The following is a 13,497-nucleotide window of genomic DNA, read 5'->3' as shown; positions in this document are numbered from 1 at the left end:
CTAGGCCATCAAGGTCGTGCATGTAAGGCTCAAGTAGAACGCGAACATCGATTTCATGTTTCCCTGGCCTGCGGCCCTAGCTACGGGAGATAGATGTCAATCTGAGAGAAGTACATTCGTGACACACTCAAGCAAAAGCAGACCTGTACAAGGAAAGTGGGGAAAAAGACAAAACAAATCCTGCGAAGGCAAAGCCATCGCGTGGTCGTCCAAGACCAACTTGAGCGTTCACACCCCGACAGAGTCGGCAGACGTGATCGTCCAGCCGGAAAATATCCGCCTTTCAGTTTTCACCGTCCTGTTGATAATCGGATCTTCGTACGCCCCATCCGGCGCAAGGCCTCTCAAGAGGTGATCGGCATCTTTCAACCCGGCGCATTGGTGTGCGCCAGTTGGATGGTCAGCTTCTTGTCGCCCAGTCCCGTGGTACCTGCTGCGTTGAAAAGCGAGTACGAGAGAAAAGGATAATCAGGAAAGTAAAGAGAAAAGAAAAAGAAGTGGGGGAAAAAACGAAAAGAAAGAGCAAAAACCATGACCATTTCCCATGCCCACGAACCCAAGCCAAAGAATCCTTTTGCCCCAATCCCTATCCCTAAATTACCCGCTCACGCAAGGCCAGATGCAGAAAACCGCGAAGCAGCATGCCTCCGTCATACCTTGGCTGACTCCTTATTTCCGGGCCACGCTATTACCCACGAATTCGTCATCGGAGGCAGTAAGGACGTCGTACTCCTCGTCAGTCGAGAAGCCGCTTTCGTCAATGTCGTCTTCCTCCCACTCAGGGTCCTCGCAGTCCTCGAAGTCCTCAGAATGCTCGTCCACGCCCACACCGTCGGCCTCAGGCTCGACAGCCTGGTCAGAAATCGGCTCAGCCTTGATCTCCTCGTGCACGCTGGCGACGGGCGATTCTTTGTCGAGCTTGGGAAAGATCATCAGGCTGTGCTCAGGCCGAAGCTCGGGCTCAGGCTTGATGACCTTTGCCTCGTTCTCCTGCTGCTTCACGGGTTCCTCAGCCGCCGGCGGCCGGGGAACGGGCTGCGACTCCTCGACGACAATGTCGCACCAGAGACGATGGCCGAACCGGAAGCCATCCTTGGTAGTCAAACGCCAATTTGACACGAAGCGGCCGCTGCGGCGAGGGGCTCGCAAGACCACGTTGAATCTGAACTCCTCGCCGGGCTGAACGGGCTTGTGGCAGAGGGCAGATTCGCACGATGAGTCCAGATCCTTTGAGGCGGCCGGGTGCTCAGAATCAAGCTGACCCATGTAATCTCCACCAACAAACTTGATGAAGCAACCAGCCGGCCACGCGACATTGCCATCGTTGCGAAGGAACCAACACTGCTCGAACACGTCACCAGGCGCAAAGACGGTTCCGTCAGGGACTTCGTCTCGCACAAACGTGGCAACGAGAGCATCGGTTGTAGCGGGCTTTGAGGTACCAATCATCGAGTCCTGCATCATTTCACTGAGACGCTTGATTGCCGTCTCAATCTTGGCAGGCTCGACCGTCCTCTCAGTCTTGGCGGGCTCGACCGGCTCTTGGTTGACGACCGTCTTAACCTCGCCAATCAAAAATGAAGACCGCTCGCTGTCCCGGCGCGTGGGAGCAGCCGGACGAGGCCGGCGTAAACGGTCACCCATGATGGGCATAGGCCGGCCATTCTCGTTCTCACCAGTAGTCGTCACGTTCACGTGGCGCACCGGAGTCTTGAACTTGATCAAGGGGTGAGTGCGGTTATGGGTATTCGCGGGGCTCGCCTCGCAGGAGGCGCAGAAATCGGTGTCGTCGCAAACGGCACATTTGTAGCGGTCACCGATAATGTAGTTCGACCCAGAGGTGCTGCGGCGGTTCGTGCACAACGGGCCGTCGCAGTAAATGTGAGGATGGACGACGTTCATGCGGGCTGCATTACCCAGCGGCTCATAGATCGGTGCGAAACGATGGCCAGGGTGGATGTAAGGAGCATTCACCACGCAGCCAGAGCAGTAATCCCAGTCAGGGCAGTTCAGGCACTTATGGCGCACGCCCTCGACTCGTTTATCGCAACCGTCGCAGATGACGGGGTGCGGTTGTCCACGGCCAGCGGAGAGACGGCGGACGACCTCTGCCTCCAACGTGCTGGACTCGACAACTGGCACAAAGGTATGCCCGGGGTGGTGGCCATGGCGGTCCTTAGCGAAGCAGGCCTTGCAGAGATCATAGTCAGGGCAGTCCTTGCAGTGGACAAACTCGGCGTCGGGGAACTCCGTGACGCAGCAGTTGCATGTACGGATGCTGGCGCGGAACGCCAGAGGCCCGTCGAGGAGCGTACGGCCCATTATCTCCCGAGCAGGCGGGGCTGGAGTCGAGACGTTGTCGGTCTGAGGCTCGGGCTTCGGTTTTGGCGCCAGGCGATCGGTTGTGCTATTGATGATTACACCATTCTGGACGAAACGCTTGATCAGCCAGTGGTTCGGTCCCTTGCATGTGACACCCCGGTCGACACAATCCTGGCATAGGTCGAAGTCACCGTCGTCACAGGTGGAGCAATGGTAATGAGCGTTGGGAATGGTGCGGTCGCAGCTGTTGCAGCAGACACTGTAGTTGACACGGGCCACGGGGCCGGGCACAGTCCAGACCGGCGCACAGTGTGCATCGCGCATTGTCAGCGGGGAATTGACCGCCAACAGATTGTCCAGTTGACAAAGTAGCTCTTGCTCTGTAGTCGTCGATTCATTGTCGACGGTGGTCTTGGGTGCATCCTTAGCGCTGATGCCCTCAGATGTGGTAGGTACATTCGTCGAGTTCGAGTCGCTGGTTGGCGCGGCTTCCCGCTCGATATCAGTGGGCTCAGCACTGGTGCGGGTCTCTTCCTCGGGTTCGTTCGTAGCCTGAGTCGACTCGGGCTCCGTCTCCTCTTCAGTCTGGCTTTCCTTGGGCGTCGTCGTGACGCGGAACTTCAGCTTCAACTTCGCCTTAGCAGCGCGCTTGAGCTGCTTGTACGCCGGTACGTTGGCTTGGTTTAACACCATGTAGCCTTGAAGCGAGTCGGACCACCGCTCGATGAGGGCGTCCTTATCATCAGGGATGTCTAGCGCCGTACGCATCTGTCATACGTTAGTAACTTAATTTGATACCGGAGCTGCCACGATCTTCGGCATGAGACCAGATCCCGTGTAGAAAAATCATGACGCACCTTGCCCTCGAGCACATTTATGCCCACATCGCTAAGCGGCAACTTGAAACGGCGAGCAGCGCCGTCGATGGTCACCTTGCAGGTGACCATGGTGGGTTGGGGACCCTCTGTATTGCACTGGGATTCCATGGTGCCGATAACCAGTAGCTATGGTCACTAGTTGGGCTATTGTTGAGACACCGGCTTTTCCGGTGTCGATATGGGCAGGTAAGCTGATGGACGATGATGACAATGACGATATGAGGCTGCGGAGGCAAACGCGGAACACAGGGAACCGGTGATGCTCGCGAGCGAGTTTGATCACTCGCTACTTGTGTTGGCCTTTTTGATAGCCGCAACAAACAGGGTAAAGTTTCCGTGATTGAGTGCGTTAATACGCTGAGATTCAAATTGTGTCCCCAGGGTTGGGAAGGATGGGAGTTGGTGGACGGTTGGAAGAAGCGGCTGCAGCTTGTCGAGCGAGGAGATGGGGTGGTAATATGGGCGGCACGGGCCAACTAGCGCTACAGTGCGCAGAGTGACGACACTGGGGTAGCGTTGACCTCGCACTGCTAGGTTCCGCTCACCGCCAGCTTGCCTCCCTGCCGTTTCGCCTCACAATCAACTGCATCTGCGTTGAGATTGGCAGACTACCTTACCACATCTCAAATACACATACACAGAAGTCACAGTGCCGCACACCCAGTAGCGGCCGCGATCCATGATTGCCTCACGCTTCTGTGGTCCAGCTTAAGCTTGCTGTCACCTTGGAGGGGTGGAGCAAGTGCTAACAAAGCATCGGTAACTTTCACTTCCCCATCAGATTGCCCGACGTAATCCATCTGCTGCCTACCGATCCGATCGGAATAGCGCAGACAGAAGCGTTAAGTAGGTACCTTAGGTATGTGTCGACCTTGTACTGTAGGAGGTTATCCCCGCTCCCAGTTGTTTCGAAAACTCACCTACACTAGGTACCTGTGTAAGTAGAGGACATGGGAGGCACGAAGCTGGCGTGTCCGTCTGTAGGTACTACCCTAATAACTACCAGTACCTGATCTCCATAGGATGCCGTCGTTCGCTCTTGTGTATGCGAATACTGCTCACCTTGGCTTCCAAGTTCCTCGAGGCGCTGCCCCCTTTACCTCTGCTTCCGGCTTTCTAAGAAATGGGCGAAAGAAGTGCGATCTGGAACCGCGATACCATTGCCTTGTTAGTGACATCCAGGCCAGACTCAAGACGGCTGACGCAAGTCCCTCACGTGGGGCCTGGGGAGGTGCATTGGGGCCATTTTGGTGGCAAGCTTACCCGTGTCCTACCCCACCTTCATCGCGCATTTGATCAGCAGCTCGGAATCTGGAGCGCGAGAGCGCGTAGCAGGGCGTCGCCTCTTTAAGTTTAGGTTTCAGTTGGCTAGGCGCAGGATTACGTATGGAGCAACCTGTGGTGATGTTCTGAGATTTACGTCGCTGTTTGCACCGCTCTGATTCATCAAGTCGGCTGGTGTTTGCTTCTGACCTTCACCAATCAGTCTCAAGAGCGCAGCGTTGGTTCCAGCACTGGATTCATCAGAGCCTTGCGTTGTGTGGTCGTCCTCGGAGGAAAGGAGCTCAAGAGGAGATCGTTCCAAGATTTGATCGGGCCCATCTTGATTACCTAACCTTCCCATAACAACCATCTCCGCCTATTCAAAGACCGATCGAGATCTGACATCTACATGTAATACCGAAGAGAGCGGAAGGGCACGGCTTATTATCGATGGCGGCAGCTATACGTACGCATCCGTGCGGCTTAGGAGTCCAGTTGCCATCCGATGGGTTGACCTGCCGTCGGGAATAGCGGGCTATCATAGGCTTTCTCTCGCGGGAGGTCGACGTCAGTTTCTTGCCTGACCACATCATCACCTTTGACGTTGCCTCGGAGCGATGCTGTCGCCGTACTCCCGATCCTGGCGACTTCCCCCACGGCCTCGATCACTCCGACTTGCCGTGTTCTAGATGGCGAACTACACGCAAGCCGTTTCAGCCGCCGTTCTACAGCGTCTCTTGGCGCATCTGTTGTGCGTGCTCCCTCTCTCCGCGTTACTGACAAGCATTATTCCAAGGAAGCCTCTAGATACCTGCCCTGAAATGCGTTGGGCTGTTGTCTGCTACCACCTGCCGGCTCGAGCCCCTCCCACGCCGCTGCTTCATGTGACACAGAGTGTTCTCGGATCACCCCGCGGTGGTACAGGTGTTCAAGTCTGCTAAGATGCGAACTACGATGTTTCTTGAGATGCCTCTGGAGATAAATCTCTCTTGGTTGGTTGTGGTGTAGAAGGAGCTTCGCCCTTCATGTCGTCTCCCCAACGAGAGTCTGCTCATAAATCGACAGCATGCTGGATAGAGCGAGGTGCACCGGTCCTAGCGTAGCCTCTATGCCGCCATTAATTATTCTAAGCTGCTTTGGAGAAATAGCTATGTCCTCATCATAATCGACAGATTTACATTAAGCTTCAATTACGGCCTCTATTCCACGGTCATCTGCCCAGTTCCCACGATAAATAAGGGCCCATCCTGTGTAGATCCGTCACTAACACCGCAGAATCTCGTCAGGAATCAATGATAGCCTCCAAGACCTCTCCCAACGCTGCCTCATCGTACTTCACCGCGCCCTTCTGGCCCGCACCGCCGCCAACCGCCTTCCCAGCAACCTTGACGCACTTGATGCCCAGCCTCTCCAGCTCGTCCACATCCACCGCCGGCCCTCCCGCAGCGCCGTCCAAATAAACCAAGTGACTCACGTACCTCCTGAGCAGCTCCTCCCTCCCGACCTCCGCCGGCGCGGTGCTCTCCACGCAAGCCCGCGCAATCGCGGCGACAAAGTCCCTAGCCGTCATGGGATTCGCCCGGGGCCCCGTCTCCCTGTCGATCCTGCTGTTAAGGATCAGGACGCGGTGGCGTATGCGACCCGCGGCGGCGCCCTCGCCGATGGCCTGGCCGACCTTGCGCAGCACCAGGCTCGGGATGATGCTCGTGTACAGGCTCCCGATGCTGTAGATGACGGTGCGCGAGCCGCCGAGCGCCTCGACCACCTTGGGGTTGGCCGTCGGCGCGATCTCGTGGCCGTACGGGTTGATGTACCAGAGGCGCTCGATGCGCGCGGGCAGGTCCTCCTCGTCGTGCTTGCTGAAGGCGATGTTGGGCCGGCGCAGGGCGGGCAACGAGCCCGGGAGGTTGGCGTCTTCGATGCGGTCGTGGTCGGCGGCCGTCAGGGCTGGCGCGATCTCGGTGTCGTCTGGGAGCGCGGTCGGGTAGGACGGGTGGCTGATGGCAACTTGGCCTGCGATGGTGCTGCCGTCGGTAAGGCCGGCCGAGATGTGGTGGGTGAAGTTGGAGTTGATAGCGGGGAGCACGGAGACGGAGGGCGGGATGGAGCAGATCATGGACAGGAGGTAGATGGCGGACTCGAAGGAGCCCGAGAAGATGCGGGCACTGACAGCCGGCACGTCAGCGGGTGAGCAATCTTGTATGGATAGATCTCTTGAGGTACCCACCCAGTAAGGAACATGTTGCCAATGCTGGCACCGGCAAAATTGAACACGTTTGGTGGCCGGGCCCTCTTGACGACCTCCAAGTTCAGAGTGTTGAGGACGGAGCGGATGAGCTCCCTTTTGGGGCTCGAGATGAAGCCCCATAACAGGGAGCGCGACTCGACGATGTCCAGCCACTCTGCTCGGGCTTTCAGGGGATCCGAGTCGAGCCGATGCTCGAAGAGCAGCTTGAGCGCCGACATCTCCTTGTCTCCCTCATGATTGGGAATGAGCCGGACCAGACGGCCTATATCAGAATTCAGAACCAGGCGATTAGATTGTGGTCCCCAGTCCCACACGTAGTCAACCGCTCCAACATCGAGACTCACTCCGGATATCGCCCACGCCTGCAAAATGGTCAGCGTATGCCGTTCCAGCTTTGAACACATTTCAGACATACTCGGCCCTCCGACAAACCTGATCAGCTCCGACGAGCTGCCGCCGTTGTCGCTAATGGGAATGACGTAGTTCAGGCGGCATCCCCGCCTCTGCACGATTTTGTTGAAAACATCCACGAGGCTATTTGCCGCGGTACCTTCAGGACGAATAGTTAGTCACTCATTCATGGTTTGATTCGTGGTGGATGGAATCTGGAATATGTTTATGTGCCAGCACCTCATCATGCACATACCTCCCGAGAAGACGGTAATTGCCCCCTGCTTGGTCTCGGTGTGCCCGTTTACGTTTGTGTCGTCAAGAGTAGCTGAAGCCATGAGAACGTCGAAGATATATAGGGAGTGAAGCGAGCGATCGGACCCGACGAGGATTGTTAGAGGTTGGCGTTGCTGTGGTGAACCCCTGACTGATGTTGCTCTACCTAGGCACCTACACTTACAAGACGAGTCTGTGGGATTTGTAGCGTTGCCGGGGCCACCAATTTAGGTAAGACCGACACCGAGCGGTGGTAAAGAGCGGCGCCGAACTCTTCCCAGCCACATCCATTCAACGTGTCAACTTCGTATCATCATTCCTTCAATTCTCGATGAAACAAAGGATTCATTTCCGAGTCACTAAGTTCTGAACACGCTGCTGAATTCCGGACGGAAACCAGTACGATGATAAAAGTCACCGGCAAATCTACGGAGATTACAATCACTAACACAGTCACCCTGACTGAGGCTGTGATGCACATCAATCTCGCCGTTCCAAAATGAAATCAAACTTTATTAGCTGGATAACCTGAAGTTGGATACAAAAGACCACGTTGACACAGTAAAACCCCCATACTAACTTACAAACAACGAAAGTGCAACGTCAGCTCCTACGTGGCCTCAACTTTTCCAGCCGCCCGTTAATGAGGATGAGTACCTTAGCTTCCATCACGGTCAAACAGCAATGCCCAGCACTGACACGGGAAAGCCAACTGGCACGAAGACAAGCACCTAGTATGGCAGACAAGTCCACAATACTACATTGCTTTTAGTACGCCGGAGTACCGTAATCAAGCAAAGCACCACCTCAAGCCAGAAAGAGCAGCGCCGCCTATGATTCCGCAGAAGCCCAAACCCAACCCAGCCAAAAAAAACTTGTGAACCTCGATTGGGGGAGCCCGGTATCAGACCCAGACACCGTTACCGTTCGCAGTTCCAATGCCATGCTTAGCTGGAATTGACCATTGAACAGTAATAAAGGAGAAGAGGCAGACAGGAAACCTGAACACCTCCAACACCGCCAGTGCCATACAAATCAAAGAAACTAGGAAAACAGAGAGGATGTCATTGAGCAGGAGGATCATGTTAGACGAAAGTAGTCTTCCTTGCGTTGTCCTCCATAGACGAAGTCGAATTGCAATTTGGACCTTGCCCCTCGATGCAATCCAACAAAAAGGAGAGACAAATGAGAAGCCCCTCGAGCCATGAGCAAAGCGACGCAAAATGCAGCATTATCATGAGAGCATTAGCAGAAGCAGCAGCAGCAGTAGAAGTAAAAAAGAAGAGACAAAGGAAAGGGAAGGAAATAAATGAAGGGGCGTTCACCCAAAAAACAGAACGGAAAGACCTGAGTTCCCGAAGCAACCAAGCACGATAACTACCTAGTCATCCATACACCCAAGCAACCAGATAGTCAGACGATAAAAAGGAGATTGAAGACAATGCTTGGTGCAAGAACCAACTGCAACCCTCGAGTAAGGATGGTAAGACATGGTAAACCAAAGGACGGACTTTAAAGCTTCTTCCCTCTTACCCGCCGCCACCACACCATCCGTCGTGGCATTTCTCCATTCCACAACGGTAAGCAACATCCCCTCCTCTTCAGCGAAAACCAAGTTGAACAAACAAAGCAAGAGAGGCGGCTGAGCGAGATGATGAGGATGAACAAAACGAGCTGGTTGCGCGAACCCGTCGTAACTCTGTGATTAAAGGAGGTAGACGTAGGATAGGTAGGTATGTGGGTAGGTAGGCAAAATGATATTTCATCTTCCTAACAGAGCGCGCGCGTCGTTCGTCAACCGCGAATGAGTTTCTTGGGTAGGTAGTAGGTAGCGTAGCGTAGAAGCTCCGACGTCCTCTGCATTTCATCCTCACCCGTGATCAGAATGTCCATCCTCAACATCCTCTCTTCTTCCTCCTCCGCTGCTTCTCCCCCGTCCGCGAAGAGGATTCCCTTTCGCTCTCCATCCAACTCAATACGTTCCTAACACCCGCCTTCCCGAGAAGTCCAGTCCAACACCACTCGCATGCTTCAGCCTACCACCGTGGAAGTCTTCAGGCCATTGAAAGGACCTATGCCCGGCGTCGAGAGCACAAGACTGGCGGTCTTCGTTACTATCCCGTACTACTGGGAATAGTAGATCATGGGCTGTTGGTAGTAGAACGTGTCGGGACTGGGCGTCATCATACTGCCCATGCCCACCATGCCGGGAGGAGCATAGGGTTGGCCAGGCGGCGGAAAGTGTGCGTAGCCGGGCATGGGGCCCACCTGAGAATAATAATCGTAGTACACGGTGCCTTGGGACTCGCGGGGTTCCACGAGGTTCTGAGACGGCGTGCCTTGCGCGGGGGGCTGCGCAGCAGGTCCGTCGCCTTGGGCCGGCTGCGTATAAGGGACCGGCTGGGGCTGCTGCTGGTGTGTTGCCGGGACAAAGGTGGGAGCGTTTGCGTTAGGCCCCATGTTGGGGCCAAATGCTTGGGGATAGTAGAAACCCTGCTGTGGCTGCATCGTTGCGTATTGCTGGCCGTAGAAACCGGGTTGGGCATACGTGTTGGGCTGGAAAGGAGCGGCATGGACGGCACGCTCCGGGATCTGTGACAGGGGTGTGGCGGAGGAGAATTGCGACTGATAGGATAGATTCCGCGCGTGTGACTCTTGGGCGAAACCACTGGACACCTGCGGCGGAACCTGTTGATGAAAGGCCTGCTGGTAGGGAGTCGGAGCGTTTGTCGTCTGCTGAGCGGGTGACTCGATGTTCTCAACGGAGACAGTCTTCTGTGGACGTGGTTGGTGCATAGGTATTGTGTTTGGACGGTTTTCTTGGAAGGCGGGTTTTTGCGGGAGTGGGTGCATCTGTGGCTGTGGGAGCTCGCTGATAGACGTCTCCGGTGCTTTTTGAAGAGCATCAGACCTGGGCGGGATAGGCATCGGCCCAACTGGTGGTTGAGCTAGCGGGGGGAGCCGGACGACGGGTCGTACAGTATCGACCGGGATCGGGGCGCGTGAGATGGCGGAACCCGTTGGTGAGAGCAAGAACTCCCTACTAAGGTCGGGGGCAATGGATGACCGCCGGCTGAGAGCGATACTGGGGGAGTAGATGCTCCCGTAAACACTGCCGCCCCACATACTAGTCCCGCGCGAGAAAACCCCTGAGCCTAGTATCGACCGTGGACCTTTACCCCTCGTCCGTTGCTGATTCGGCCGCATTGCGCGCGGGATAAAGATGAACGATCTGTCACTGGCCGGGAAGATGTAACGCGGCATCACGGGAGGATCGTGGTCGGGGAGAGAAATCCGAACAGGTTTGTCGCGGCGAAGAGGTGGGCGGTGATCGGGTAGTTTCGTGTATTGCTTCAATGCAACGCCGGGGAAGAGCTTGGGCGCAGTCATTGGCGGTAGAAACACCCTGATCGTCGCGTTACCAATGTGCTTTTCGGTTGACATGGCTCGATTAATCGGCGTCTTGCTTGTCGGCGCGGTAGGAATGATGCCGTTACCGTTCGGGGGGCCCTCGTTGTTAGGAAGGTAGCGGGTCTGCCGTGGCGGTTGCGGCTCGGCGACTACTTCGTGCATGTCATGTTTCCATACCCCGTTCGCTATCGGATCCGGCACATTTGGGATTTGGCTGCAAGCATCGGTCAGCTTCAACGAGGAGCGTTTCAGTCACGGGCAGAAAACCAGCAGTTGCAACATACCTGAGCGGGACGAAAGCGCTTCCAAACGCCCCTCGTCCCCGACCACGAGCCCCCCGCGGAAAGGGCCGGAAGCCATTCGCGGCAGGGCCAGCATGCCGGTGGTCGTGCAGGAAGAAAGCACCCCTGTTAGGAACGAAGGTTGGGTCTTCGTCCCTCCTCCGCCTGTACTCCTCGTGCTCCCGCCTCTTGAGCTCCTGTGAGGGCAGCCGTGGCTGTTGCTGAGAAGCAGCGCTCGAGCTCACGACAATCGGGGCCGCGTCCTTAGCAGGCGGCGCTTGTTTGATGTCGTCGAAATGCAACTCTTCCGGCCTGTTCTCCTTCTCGGCGAGGGACAGCTTGGTGAGCATAGTCTCGGCGTCGGCTATTGTGGGCTGCAGTGGCTTGGCCGCCGGACTCTTGGTGGGCTCGGAACCGGTCCGGCGGCGGAACCCGCCCTTCGCGTGCCCGTTGCCTATGGGTTTCCGGACGTTAGGCGATGTCGGAGACACATCGTCGATGTTACTTGTATCGCTATCGTCGCCCGGATCGTGTTCGTCGCTCGCGATGGAACCGTCGGTCACAGAGTCATCTTCGAGGTCTGCTAAAGACTCGACGACAGTATCGTCTTCCCCCTCATCCTCGACGCGGCGTCGTTGGCCGATGATTTTCCTGCGTCTTGTTCCCGCTGCGGCCATCGTACTACTGTGGAAGCGGGCCCGGCTCGGCGCTGAGTCGGCAGGATGATGAACCGGTTGCACCTTGGTGTGGAGGTGCAGAGAGTCGTGATGACGTCGAGCTGCTCGGTCATGCGTAGGTGGGTGGCTAGACGACTCTGTCTCTTGCTGCCGCAACGGATGTCTGGATATGCGTGCCGCAGCAACCGACCTGTGGGCGATATTAAGTTAAATCGAAGGTGGAATCCCGCCACGATGTGCACGTCGGGAACCAGGGGAACAGCGATCGGTTTGCGATTTCCAGGTCAAGCAGAAAGATGCAAGCTCGACGGGATCAGCCCAGTGCGAAAGTGCAGCTTCAATGTGGGTGGGAGTGGGAACTCTGCGGTGGATGTTGCTGCCAGGTGGAACAAGCCTACGGATCCGTAGAAAACTCCAGACAAGGCTCAGGCCTGCGAGAGCTCGGACCGTGCTCAATCAGTCGGGGGTTGCCACAAGCCCAGAAAACGGAGCTAACGGAGGAGGGATGGCGGGCTCCTCTAGCGCTGCTTAGAGGAACGAGTAAGGCAGATATCGTGACACGGGAAGGACCAGAATTTGACGAGGCTGCAAGATAATGATGGCGTTGTCCTAGTGTAGTTCCCATGTCTTTCACGAGATGGGCTTGAAGTCCGTTGACATGGTTGCTCACTGGTTCACTGCGGTCCAAGAGCACAGTGGGAATAAGCAGCATCTATCCGCTTCCGGTTAGACTAGCTAGATGACGACCGTCATGTCTCCGTCATGATTCATCTGCGCATTTGACGGCGCGATGAATCCATCGTCTTTCTAACTAAACTGCACTGCGCATCATTTATACCTTACTCTGCCTGCCACATACAAAAGACCGGGGTTGACAGTTTTCGTGCATTCCCACCATTTGGTTCGAGCATGCTTTGCGCAGGTGCAACCCCCACGGAGCCAACAGCAGTCGCATATGGCATCCTCTGGACGTCCCGCCCGCCACGCATCCAGCAACCAGAGGAACCGGAACGAGTGCGATGATGCACAGAAGCACACGGCTGCCTCTGGCAAGCCAACAGAGCCAGCCATCTCCCCAACCGGAAAAGCACGGCGCGTTCACAGCGCGCCAGACCCCGTCCGCCGTCAATAGGCTTCGATCAGACCACTCCAATCCCAACGGCGTCCTGCAAGTGCACTCGCCACCTATGGAATCATGAGATGAATGGCAGTCCCCTGCGAGCGGAGGTCCTGAGGTCAGTTATTAGAAAGCTGTTCCCGGGCGGCCAAAGCGGGGAAGGTTTTAGCTTATGAGATCATGCGAGGGTTGACCATGTCTACCTGGAAGTGATGACGAGCAGCATCCGATGGATGGCGCTCCGCCGTATATGGGCCGTCCGTCTAGAACTTGCAGACACTACGACTTATCGGCACTGTACGTCGAAACAGCCTGTATCCCCATCCTTCATGAAAAGGCCCGGGGAGCATTCCGTCTTCTGGGTTTCAAGTCTCACCTAGCATGTGATTCTGATTGGCGATCCATGTCCCATTGTCTGTTGCTTGTCAAAGCAGACTTCGACAGCTCCATGGCCTTGGGATTTCTTGTTTTCTGAAGAGTCCCTTTTTCCCGCCGGCGTCTGCTCAATCTCTGCCGGTCTTGATAATCTTAAGTGAGATGTCTAGTAATCACCAGCAGCGCGGTCCTTGGTAGAGGCTTAAATCCGGAAGCCCCGACCTCTTGGCTGACATTACTGTGAATGGGCAATCATTGA

At 56.0% G+C, this 13,497-nt stretch overlaps 3 protein-coding genes across 3 annotated transcripts; all 3 read right to left on the bottom strand.

The window, feature by feature from the left end:
- Positions 1-542: 542 nt before the first annotated feature.
- Positions 543-3,665, bottom strand: B0T15DRAFT_92681 (uncharacterized protein). The gene is made up of 2 exons (XM_062871463.1): positions 3,180-3,665; positions 543-3,090 (listed from the first exon to the last, which is right to left on the bottom strand). The coding sequence occupies exons 1-2, from the start codon at positions 3,306-3,308 to the stop codon at positions 670-672; spliced, it is 2,550 nt and encodes an 849-aa protein (XP_062723768.1). The 5' UTR covers positions 3,309-3,665; the 3' UTR covers positions 543-669.
- A 1,909-nt stretch (positions 3,666-5,574) lies between these two features.
- B0T15DRAFT_92554 (uncharacterized protein) lies at positions 5,575-7,564 on the bottom strand. The gene is made up of 5 exons (XM_062871461.1): positions 7,358-7,564; positions 7,127-7,261; positions 7,056-7,073; positions 6,691-6,973; positions 5,575-6,628 (listed from the first exon to the last, which is right to left on the bottom strand). The coding sequence occupies exons 1-5, from the start codon at positions 7,437-7,439 to the stop codon at positions 5,746-5,748; spliced, it is 1,401 nt and encodes a 466-aa protein (XP_062723767.1). The 5' UTR covers positions 7,440-7,564; the 3' UTR covers positions 5,575-5,745.
- A 1,809-nt stretch (positions 7,565-9,373) lies between these two features.
- Positions 9,374-11,943, bottom strand: B0T15DRAFT_92550 (CASC3/Barentsz eIF4AIII binding-domain-containing protein). The gene is made up of 2 exons (XM_062871460.1): positions 11,073-11,943; positions 9,374-11,002 (listed from the first exon to the last, which is right to left on the bottom strand). Exons 1-2 carry the CDS (start codon positions 11,744-11,746, stop codon positions 9,502-9,504), a joined length of 2,175 nt encoding a protein of 724 aa, XP_062723766.1. The 5' UTR covers positions 11,747-11,943; the 3' UTR covers positions 9,374-9,501.
- Positions 11,944-13,497: the final 1,554 nt, after the last annotated feature.

This window comes from Chaetomium strumarium (assembly GCF_033439665.1).
Source record: "Chaetomium strumarium strain CBS 333.67 chromosome Unknown B0T15scaffold_2, whole genome shotgun sequence".
NCBI classification, from domain to species: domain Eukaryota; kingdom Fungi; phylum Ascomycota; class Sordariomycetes; order Sordariales; family Chaetomiaceae; genus Chaetomium; species Chaetomium strumarium.
The sequence above is the reverse complement of the archived record's forward strand: the minus strand, read 5'-3'. Positions and strand labels throughout refer to the sequence as shown.